General features: G+C 39.1%; 2 protein-coding genes across 3 annotated transcripts; one reads left to right on the forward strand and one right to left on the reverse strand.

Annotated features, from left to right (window-relative positions):
* Positions 1 to 679: 679 nt before the first annotated feature.
* On the forward strand, positions 680 to 2740 carry EndoA (endophilin-A). Of its 2 annotated transcripts, none has more exons than XM_064693954.1 (3): positions 680 to 820; positions 963 to 1047; positions 1197 to 2740. In XM_064693954.1, the coding sequence occupies exon 3, from the start codon at positions 1269 to 1271 to the stop codon at positions 2376 to 2378; it is 1110 nt and encodes a 369-aa protein (XP_064550024.1). In that variant the 5' UTR covers positions 680 to 820; positions 963 to 1047; positions 1197 to 1268; the 3' UTR covers positions 2379 to 2740. The 2 variants fall into 2 exon arrangements, with proteins under 2 accessions (XP_064550024.1, XP_064550025.1); XM_064693955.1 differs by having other exon boundaries at positions 686 to 907.
* A 2995-nt stretch (positions 2741 to 5735) lies between these two features.
* Positions 5736 to 7909, reverse strand: Sgsh (N-sulfoglucosamine sulfohydrolase). Its single transcript, XM_064694738.1, has 2 exons — positions 7617 to 7909; positions 5736 to 7518 (listed from the first exon to the last, which is right to left on the reverse strand). Exon 2 carries the CDS (start codon positions 7509 to 7511, stop codon positions 5925 to 5927), a length of 1587 nt encoding a protein of 528 aa, XP_064550808.1. The 5' UTR covers positions 7512 to 7518; positions 7617 to 7909; the 3' UTR covers positions 5736 to 5924.
* Between the last annotated feature and the right edge of the window lie 4381 nt (positions 7910 to 12290).

Consider the following 12290-nt stretch of genomic DNA (forward strand, 5'->3'; position numbering starts at 1 on the left):
TTGTCTGCTCTGTTAACTTAACATTAATCCTACCGTTACTTTTTTGTACTTTTCAGAAATTTCAATTTTAACAGCTGTCCTAATAAATAATGTCTAGCGCCATCCAAAAATTTCAGTTGACCACGTCTTTAAAAGTCACACGCGCGAATTTAACTTCAAAAAATGTATATGCCATATAAGGATCTAATCATTTTGTGAGTTCAAATTTGCATTTTACATGAAACTGTTCTAACGAAAGCCATACACGACTTTTAGCCACAAGGTGGCGCTATCGCCAACTTAAAGAACAACGGCTGTAAGCTAATAGCGGCAAACGTGATAAACAGAATATTTGAACATTCTAATTATGGCGCGCATTTTACGATGTGGCGGAAAAGAAAAATATAAATGCAATTTCAAAAATTTATTATTGGCAATTCGCTTATTTAAATTACTAAGTTTCACCAAAATCGGTAATTCCAAATTTAATTAAGCTCCATAGTGTATATATTTGTGTTTTTAATCTTTTTTGCCTGCCTTCGGTTTCAAATGAAATGTCGGTTGACGATGGCCTATTTAATACATGTCTGTTAAACTAAAATGGCACTGTTAGTTAACATGGGATCATCCTGTAAACGCAAAGTGAGTAACTAGTGCAAGGTATCGGCATCGATGTTTTTTGCATCACTAACATTTTTGTACACAGCAAAAAATCGATTTAGTACGAAGAGGAAAAACGACCCCCGCGTCCAACACACCAACGACAAGGCAGAGGGAGATTAGTAGTAGTAACGACAGTCCTTCAAACATTACGCAGCCAATCGTCGGACAAAACTCCAAGGTTTGGCCAGCAGAGAAAAAAAAAAGAAGTGTCAACGCTGCAAGTGAAGATACCACAGAACGTGCAGCGCAAACGAAACGAGTGAAAGTGCAAAATTAATACATAAATCTATTCGACTGTCGTTTACCACAATTTCTTCCAGTCGCAGCCTCAGTCAGTGTCAGCCCCAATAGCACCCAGCATCGAGAATCGAACGTTTCCACCCCCAACAGAAAAGTGCACGGCGCGTAAGTTTGTCCAGTCGTTAAAAATAGAATCGTAGCGCATAGTTGGGCAGAGAAATCAAATAAAATTTTATTATTTACTGATAGTCAGTGGGTTATTAATTATATTGAAGCATTAAATGGCAAGTCAACTAACTCAAACCCGTTCACAGCAACCGCGTCGTTGACATCAAGCCACAAAGAGCACCAGCAGCAGCAGCAACATTAACAGCAAAGGCAGCACGATGGCTTTCGCCGGATTGAAGAAGCAGATCAACAAAGCGAATCAGTATGTGACGGAGAAAATGGGCGGTGCGGAGGGCACCAAGTTGGATTTGGACTTTCAGGATATGGAACGTAAGACGGATGTGACCGTGGAGCTGGTAGAGGAGCTGCAGCTAAAGACCAAAGAGTTTCTGCAGCCAAATCCAACGGCACGCGCCAAGATGGCCGCCGTCAAGGGCATCTCGAAGCTATCGGGACAGGCCAAATCGAATACTTATCCACAGCCCGAGGGTCTGCTGGCCGAATGCATGTTGACTTATGGTAAGAAGCTCGGCGAGGACAACAGCGTGTTCGCGCAGGCGCTCGTCGAATTTGGCGAAGCGCTGAAACAAATGGCCGACGTCAAGTATTCGCTGGACGACAACATCAAGCAGAACTTTTTGGAGCCTCTGCATCATATGCAGACCAAAGACCTAAAGGAGGTCATGCACCATCGAAAGAAGCTGCAGGGCCGGCGTCTCGACTTTGACTGTAAGCGTCGTCGGCAGGCCAAAGATGATGAAATTCGTGGTGCTGAGGACAAGTTTGCCGAGTCATTGCAATTGGCCCAAGTAGGCATGTTCAATCTATTGGAAAACGATACTGAACATGTCTCACAGCTCGTGACCTTCGCTGAAGCACTATACGATTTTCACTCTCAATGCGCCGATGTGCTGCGTGGCCTGCAGGAGACGCTACAGGAGAAGCGCGCCGAGGCAGAGAGCCGGCCACGCAATGAGTTTGTGCCCAAGACGCTGCTCGATCTGAACTTGGACGGCGGTGGCGGCGGCCTCATTGATGACGGCACGCCGTCCCACATTAGCTCGAGCGCCTCGCCGTTGCCCTCGCCGATGCGCTCGCCCGCCAAGTCAATGGCCGTCACACCTAATCGCCAGCAGCAGCCCTGCTGCCAGGCCCTCTACGACTTTGATCCAGAGAATCCCGGCGAATTGGGCTTCAAGGAGAACGACATTATCACGCTACTCAATCGCGTCGACGATAATTGGTACGAAGGTGCCGTCAATGGCCGAACCGGCTACTTCCCACAGTCGTATGTCCAGGTGCAGGTTCCTCTGCCCAATGGCAATTAAATCCATATGTATTGAGCATATTTCAACTGAATGAATGTTGGTTTCGTCGTCATGCGGCGTGCAGCTTGGCACATTGCTTAAATGCAAAAACATACATACGTAGATGGTTATATGCGGATTAATATGGTTAGAGTTACGTTTACGGCTTAGCTAGCACAGCACATTCACGTGGCCATACAAAATCAATTGAAACAGTAAATGCAAATGCGTAAGCAACAAAAAACAAAAAAAAAACTACGATAGCAAACAAAATTTAATGCGAAATCTTACCAGTTGGCAACACAATAATTACAAATTATTAATTATAATTAAATTATGTATGTACTACTAACTAAATTTACAATGTTACAAAATTAATAGTACTTTCCATGCGTTTCCAATTCAAGAATGTCCGCAATCGCGTCTACTTTGAATTCGATTTCTAACTCAGATACGCAGAAATACAGATACTGGATATGCAATATGTTTAAAAAAAAAAAAAAAAAACAGAATTTGGTAACATGTCACAATCCAACATATTAATCAGCTAGATATCCACATTACATACTTACATACATATGTTGCGATTTTTTTGCTTTCTCGTTCATTGATCGTTGTAATTTCATGTTTCCATTGCGCTCTCTATGCAATTTCTATATATATAGTATACCAAATGCTACCTACCTAAATCATATACCTAAAATTATTGTATACCCTTTACTGATATTTGTGCAAAAACAATACTCCCCACACTCTAATCCTTAAGGCGGCATATAAACTGAAAGGAAATCTGTCTTAATTGTTCGTTGTAAAATTTTCAAAAAAAAAAAAAAACTATTCAAATTCAAGGATGTAACAAAACAAAATTTGTATCCTACTTTTTTGCTCCTTTTTATGTGTGTTGTTTTTTTGTTATTTATATACATAACTATTATATAAATCAAATATATATATATATACATATATATAGATATATTTATTAAGCATATTATCTACATGTATATTTATTATTATATATTTATTATAACTTATACCAAGCGGCAGCGTTAACACAAATAATAATATTTATAATAATAACAGCAAAGTAATGAACAACGTAACAGAATCCTCCTAAGCAAAACCAGCATATAACTAGTTAAAATTTGAAGAAAAAAAACATATAATTACTGATATTATAACGTTGATAATAACTGTTAAAATAAGCGACAACTCAAAACCAGTCAAGTCAGTCGAAGCATAGCAAAAAACGAATTACTAACCAAAAGCAAAATGAGTTTACTAACAATAAATGCTTAGAAGTATATATATATATGTCTCTGTATCCAAAAGCAGAAGAGTCAGGCCCCATAATGGCATCTAGAGTGTTGATATACATGCGCATACACGAATGTATATAAGCAAAAGTATACACAATTATATATTTACTGATAATAAATTAGTTAATGAGCAACAAAATTTAAATTTACGAAAGCGAAAATAAAACTCGCGACATTTGCCGAACATTTCCAGTCGGCGGCCCCAATAGAGAATTTGGCTAAGACCGATGATGATGATGATGGAAAGAGTAAAACAATAATAATTGTAATTGTGCATTTGTGTGGTGGAATAAATAAATAAATATATATATATATATAATAATATATACATACCTACATACATACAAATAATACAACAAATTATATAATAATTACGCTAAAAACTGAAGCCCTAATTTATGCAAAAACAAAAAATTGAATACATTTAATTTTCAATGTGTCTTTCGTTCAAAATCATAAAAAAAAAAACACAAAAACAAAAAGAAAAACTCAATTTGCGTTTTGTTATTTGCATGCTTAACCCCAAAGCAAGCATTCCCAACCCTCCCCGCTGCCCCTTAGTCAGACGCTTTGGCCTTGGCCCAGGCCCGAGGTCTTTTTATGTGCATGTTGCGTAACATTGACTCGGATGCTGCACGGGAACGGGAACGGGACGCAGCACAACAACAACGACGACGACGACAGCGGCGCCAACTAACTAAGAAGCGAGGCATTGAGATTTTCGATTTTCCACAAACACAATGGGAGGACAGACACATTGGGCCAAAATCCAAAGCTACCCACCCCGCAAAAAGGACGCCCCCCCCAGTTGGAATGACATTGAAACGTGACGCAACACCCCCTGCGCTGCGCATATCATCATCCGTTGAGGTCATGCCACCATCGCCGGGGCAACCTTATGTGTGTGGGCCGAATTCATCTTGAATGGGGTTGCGACCTTTAATGCTGACTGCCCAAAGATGGAACAATTTCTAAATATAGTTGCCAAATTGATTGCGAAAGCTTACCATTTTCTAAGTCTTCTCTATTTTCTAATTACAGTGGGAGAAATAGGCAAAAAAAATAAAATAATAATAATAATGAAATTGTGTAATTTAATTATGTTTAAAGACACATTTTATAGGGATAAACAGATAATTTTAAACGTCTTTTTTGGAATGCAAATTAATGATTCTGCTTAAAATATTCTTCAGCAATTAATCTCTCGTGTTCAAAGCTAGCAACATAAAAGTTTGTATAGGTCCTTATTTCCAGGATACATTTGTAGGAAATGAACGAATCGGACTACTCTATCTTATAGCTGCTTTAGGAACTTTCGGTCAAAAATTATGTTCCTTTATGAAATTAAAAAAATATCTTGTCCAAGTTCATCATTTATTGTTTTTAATATTTTCCTTAAATTGGAACAAAATTTTATCAATATCGGAGCACTACTTGAAGCTAATATAAAATGAATTTTTTTTGTTTTTCAAGAAATCTTCACCAAAGTCGTTACTTAAGGGTGCTAAATCCTATCAACATCGAACCACTATATCCACTATATCTTTTAGAAAATCGGTCAAAAATCTATTGTTATGTGGAAACATTGTTTGTCAAGTTCTCTTCAGCAAACTCTACAACATTGAGCTAAAAAATTCTTCTCACATATCTGCAAAATATTTAATCTTCGGCATGTTGAAGAAGAACGTTTTTTCTTGTTAATAATAAATTGATGTTTGTAGGATCAGTAAGAAAAGAATTAGCATTTTAAAGAAAAATAGGTAAAAATAGGTAATTTTTAGAAAAAAATCTGAACACAAAATGTCGTGCTTTGAGCAATATTTTGGATGCATATTTATATTTCTTTCAAAAGTTCACCCTTACAACAGTTTATAATTTTCCTGTTTTTTCCTGTCTACATTTGAAATAAGTTCAAGGTTCTCTTGACATTGTAAAAAAATGTACCTTCCAATAATATCAGATTAATCAGCTCTCCAATACCTAGCTTATCATTAGCCAGTCGATCTAGTCCGAGTGACTAATAGATGTAAAAGAATTTGATATAGGCATGTGACGTTGGGCTTATCAGCGCCAAAAGTTTATTTTTAGTTCGAATGAGATAAGACAAAATACAAAAATGAGTATGTACTTGAAACATTCATAAAATACTTGATCGTATCGTATATATACGATATCGCTAATCGCAGCTAGACCACGAAACATTCATAAAATACTTGATCGTATCGTATATATACGATATCGCTAATCGCAGCTAGACCACGACATATTCCTCGTACTGCGTGAGCACCCTACGTTTGGGCCTTTGGAGCGCCTCGTGACCGAGGGTCAAGCAGACGGGTTCCATCTTGAAAACGCCCTGATCCTGCAGCACAGCGTGCGGGGCACAGCGCCAGGGATCCTCGGTCTCCGCCTGCCACCTGAAGAGCTTCTGGCGCAACTGCTTCAGGGTGGCGCTATATTTGGGCTTGTCCACCAGATTGTTGCGCTCCAAAGTGTCCGCCTTGATGTCATACAGTTCCCATTCGGGGCGCTGGTAATACTGCCGGAGCGTGCGGTACCAGGGCAACGGCTGCCTCTGGATGGTTGCGTTGAGTATCTGCTGGAATGTGGGCGATGTGTAGAAATCCTGATCGATCGGAAAATCGGCCCAGTAGTTGAGATTGTGGATGAGCTTGTAGCGGCGATTGCGCACCATGCGCATGGGATAGGCCATGGTCACCTCGTGGTAGCTCTGACTGCCGAAGATCGCGTCGCTTTCCACGGGCTCCGGCTCCTTTTGCAGCACGGGCAACAGCGACTGGCCGCTGAAGCGAGTTCCATTGGGCGGCGGCAGCTGCAGGGCATCCAAGACGCTCGGATATATGTCCAGGAGACTGGCCATGGCGGCGCTTTTCTCCCTGCGACGGGCGTCCGGCTGCGGCGAGCTGAGGATCAGCGGGGCGCGAATGCCATGCTCGTAAAGATTTGTGCGTCCGCCCGGAAAAGGTGGCCCATTGTCCGAGGTGTAGATAACCAGAGTTTCCGCCGCCAAGCCCGATGCCTGCAGCTCGTGCAGCAACAATCCGACGCCCTGATCCAAGCGCGAGATCGTCATATACTGAGCGGCGAGCTCTTGACGCACCACATCCGTGTCGGGCAGCCAGGCGGGCACCTCCAAATTGCGCCAGTCATAGTAGATGGGCTTCCAGTCGGGTATCGTGCCCATGCCCTCCTCCCCGCTGCCCCAGCGCTCGCAGAACTCGCCAAACTGTGGCGTGATGTGGCCACAGCGATGCGGATCATGGAAGCCGACCAACAAAAAGAAGGGTCTACCCTCGCCCTTGGCCCGTGCCAGAAACTCTCGCGCGTATTCCTTGATTTTGGTTATGTTGCGACCGATCTGATTGATCGAATGCTGCTCCTCCGTCTGCTCAAAGTCGAAGCGAAAGTTGGAGCTGGCGCCAACATGCTTCTTGCCAATGATGCCGCTCAAAATGCGTCCATTGCTCTGCGCCCGCAGCACATTGGGCAACGAACTGACCTCGGGCAGCACATTAAAGTTGTGCACGCCCTGATGCAGCCCGTACATGCCGCTGGCATGGCTCGCCTGCCCGGTCAGCAGCTGGGCGCGACTCGGACTGCAGCTGCTCACCGAGCTGAAGGCGTTATTAAACAGCAATCCGTTGCGTGCCAACGCATCCAAATTCGGTGTCTGACAGTACTTGTTCAGATAGGCGCCCATCTCGAAGCCAGCATCGTCGGCCAGCAGGAGCAGCACATTTTGCGGCCTCTCCGAGCAGCAGCCGCTGCCCAAGATCACACAACCCAGCACGATTGCAAGTAAATCCCGCAATTGCATATTTCGACTTACTTGAATAGAGACAGAGACAGATCACAGTCAATCCGTCGACTCACTCTGCCTGAGTCCAACTGATCCGCAGACATTTCAATGTCTGGTACTCACCATTTCTCTGCTCTCTTTCAATTCCAGTTACAATTCCAGTTTTAATCTCTCTCTGCCAGCAACAGCTCAGCGTGTGCTCTCCTCTCTCTCCTCTCTCTTGCACAATAGCCAAGCCCGGGCACACACACATAGATACATCACACATTAATTTAGATACAGATAGATACATATGTACGTAAATTCGTATTTGTTTACTTGTACATTCACTTTGACCGGCTTTGACTGCCTGCTGATACTGACTTTTTCAAATAACTGAAGGGAACTCTAATTATAATATGCCCTGCTGGGAGTCCATAAAGATAAGATCAGCAATTTTTAACAATTTTTTATTTATTTTTATAAATACTCATTGTATTGAATCAAAAATAGCATACATATTTATTACAACACAGTTGGCTTAGGTGATATTTCGCCAAGCCTGGCTCCTCAGGCTTTATACTTTATTTTCTGGTCCATTTTTATAACCAGAACCCATTGAAAGTGTTTATAATAATTTTGCGAAAATTACATACAGAGGAAAGCATGTTTGACCCCATTTTCTTGATCAGGTCAACAAACTGAGGAAACTACAAAAGCCAGAGACTAGAAATATTTAATAAATATTCTCATATACCACACGCTATTGAGTTTATAATTTTCTTTTCATACCTTCTCCTGTTGCCAACACACACATAAACCCCATGCAGATTTTTATATTATATAATTTACTTATTATCGCAAGATAGATTGTAAATAAAAATTCAAATTGAAAAATAAACAAAAAATACCTTCTCCTGTTTTCATAATTTAGATACAAATCGATTTTAAGAACTGGGTTTTTGACCATGACTTCAAAATTATAAGAGCCACATATTTGTCTCTTAGTTTTTGGAAACACGCCCGTTCCAACAAGAATTAAAGAAAAAATAGAAAGAAAAAGTATCTTCGGTTCGGCGAAAATAAAATACCCTTAAAAAGTTTTTTCTATATTATTTGTATTTTCGACCTATCGTTCCTATGACAGCCATATAATATAGCCGTCCGATCCGGCCTGTTCATGCAACAGAAAGATGTAACTAGGTAAAGTCTCAAGACGATATCATAGAAACTGGGAGACTAGTTCGTACGGAAAGAGACAGATTCTTATCTAGAATGAATTTCTTAAATGCATATGAAATGAAATCAAATAATATTTCTTTTTTATCATTGAATTCGACCCCATAAGGTGTAAATGTGTAAATTATTGATCATTCTTAAACTATATGGCTTTATGTTAAGAAACGATCGAAAAAATTTTATAATTTTTATTGGAAAAAATGTTGTGACAGCAATTACGAACTTTTTTTTGAACATATTAATTTAGAATTATTCAGAAATTAGGTAGCCACGAAAAAAAAACCATATCCAATTAATAGTTTCATTCTTCGTAAATTTTGTGGAATTTATCGAAAAATCGATTTAAAATCAAAAATAATATTTCTGGTGAACATCGATAAATCAATGTTACAAATTTATCTTTACCTAACTACTTAAAATAAAGATAATAAAGCCCTGGAAATAATGCCCATTTAATAGCAAGAGTTCTTCAGTTAGTTGAATGTACGTGCGACAAGATAAGGCAATCTTGATGTTAATAACCCCAGAACAGTTTTTTTTTGCCAAACAACTTTTTAACGATAAATGTTTATATGGCAACAAGTAAAAACATATGTATGTTTTTTTTTAAACTGATAATAAATTAAATTTAATAAGCATACAAAAGCTCGTTTATTACTTATTCTAAGCATAATGATAAGAGAAGGTATGAGAAAACCCAAATAAACAATAAAAATGAGTTTTTTCCCAATTTGTCAGGAATGAGGAAAGAATGCAATATTCAAAATATGTGTATGCTATACGAGGAACTATACATATATCATATAATGTGGGGTATCTAGCTTATATATCTTTTCAGTTATGCTTAAAATCTATGTCACAAAATCGATTCTTATCGCCATTATCGAAATTGGGCGAGATATCGGTTAAAAAATAATAATAAAGTCATTTTGCATATTATATAGAACATAATGTATTTCAAATTTCAAGTCAAGCTTTTGTTGTTTCTTAGATTAACGCGTTCACACAGACGATCGACTCAGATCGTCATCCAAGAACAAATATACTTTATGGGAATTAATTCAATTCAATTATTCAATATAAAGAATATTGTCCATTTTTAACTAAAAAAACGGTTTAAACCAAAATATATGTACATATATACATACATATATGTATGTATTGTTCATCTCACCGCCCGTCAACCACCCTGTGCTTGCGGCGAATTCGGCAACGTAAGCGATCACAACATTGCTAATCTACGGACAACAATATAGCCATTCCTGTCGCACTTACAGCAGGCAGGCAGAGGCCCCGGTTCAGTGGAAATATATCAGACCCTGTGCTTGCGGCGAATTCGGCAACGTTAGCGATCACAACATTGCTTATCCACGGACAACAATATAGCCATTCCTGTCGCACTTACAGCAGGCAGGCAGAGGCCCCGGTTAAGTAGAAATATATCAGACAGTAAGCCGTGCTGCCACCTACAGCGTCATTGCCAGGCCCCGCTCGGTGTAGACGAAGCGGGGCCTGTCAAGGTGCTAAACAGGAAAGAACATTGATGTGTAATATACACATCCTATTGTTATCCACAGTGAACAATAGTGGAGTACAGTTCAAAGGACCTTTAAGGACTCCCTAAGGACATCGCCAGATCATAAAATATATACATACATACATATGTACATACATACATATGTAACGTAACGTACATATGTATCTAACGTAAGTTGAAGCTTGCCTTCTTATTTTTCGAGCTTTTATACGTACATAATTATGTATGTACATACATATGTATTTGGGCTATTATATTTCTTAGCCTTGCACACTTAATTATAATAAAATATATTACGATCCTCTGTGACTTTAAGGAGTACACCCAAACTACATACATACTTATGCATATCCACTGTAAATACAATATATTCGGTTCAAATCGGCTATTCCTTGATTTTTATTACTATGAACCGATCGTTCAGCCGAACCCGTTTTACTAATAATACCAGACCCTACACCCAAACCAAACCATATTTTTGCAAATTTTTTGATTTATTCAATTACATATGTATTCATTTATTGATTTTCTCTTCTGTACATACACTTTCCTATGCATATAAATGTGCACTTGTTTCTTACACAACTATAATTTGTACTACATACTAACAAATGTATGCATGTGTGTGTGCACATATGTACATATATTATCGATGCTCAATTTTGTTGCATTGGTATGGTATTTTTATGTTGATATGCATCTGTCCTGCTCTCACTAACGAAAATGTGAGGCTTGACTAAATGAATGGTTATGCTGAAACACATACATATGTACATACATATCTATAGTAAATACATATACATGTGCATGTGTGTACACAGGCCTGTGAATTTGCACGCGACAAGCTGAAACAGAAGACGATTCTTGGAATTGATCTTCAGTGCAAATTTATTTGGCAAATTTCATAGTTCAAAAGAAACCCAAATAGTTTGAAGAGCATATTTGTATATATGTAGATATACATATGTACATATGTATGTATACAGCCATATGTATGTATGTGTACTTGAACACAAAGTTAGGAGTGGATTTGTTTTTGTGCACAGTTTTCTCACAATTTTAAAGCTAGTCACCAAATTTTGCAGGTGGGCCAACTCATAAGATCGACGCAAAAATATTTTGCCTACGACGAAGTAGACAAATTTTAAAAAATTATTAGCATTAGTTAAAAAAAAAAATACATCTTCAGATTACAATTTTTACAGGAAAAATTTCGCATTGCTTTCTATTTAAAGAGTAGAAGCTGAAGGAATGAATGTAAAAGTGTTATTGGGATTAAAATGCGGTGTTTGCTTTTCTGCGCGTTCTCACAAAATAATGCGTAATTTCCGCCCAGTTTCTCACTTTCTTTTTTAATACAGAACGTAGGGCATCACATGACTCATAGTCATACATTCGCGTTGATATTTAAATCTTGTGACGTTTTATATTTTTATCCGATGTACCAGAGTGTGCGCAATTACAAAATTATTATGTAAGTTTTTGGGTTCACAAGGGAAAGGCTTACTTTGTACAAAAGCTCTACAAGCAAATATATAGCAACATGTTGCACTGTGCCTCGACGCTGGCAACATGCCAGCCCCAGCCATCAGCTGTGCCTCGCGCCGAACAGCTGCTGTTGTAATTCGTAGCATTTGTTGCATCAGCCAAACCGGCAAAAACCGAAACTCTCTCTCCGCTCTCAGCTAACGCGACTCTCACGCACGCTGCATTCCCAGCAGCCACTGGTAAAACGGGAGTAAATATCAACGGCTTGTTGTTGCCACGTGCAGGCTACAAAAATTAAACGGGGCATAGGCGAATGTACACAAAAATTTAACAACTCACAAGCCCTGGCAAACTTTTCTTTTGGAGCTGCGTTTTATCTGTTGACTGATAAGCTTTGAGTTAAATTACGTGAACTTGTGGTATGTGTATATGTGTATGTATGCATATTAGTATGTGTATATGCATATGCTAATGGATATGTACATATGTATATATGTATATGCATATACATATGTATGCATATTAATATGTGTTTATGCATACATACATAAGAT

The sequence above is a fragment of the Drosophila montana genome, unplaced genomic scaffold, assembly GCF_035044405.1.
Source record: "Drosophila montana isolate Dmon_TW-CO22-7 unplaced genomic scaffold, ASM3504440v1 contig_3733_1, whole genome shotgun sequence".
NCBI lineage: Eukaryota > Metazoa > Arthropoda > Insecta > Diptera > Drosophilidae > Drosophila > Drosophila montana.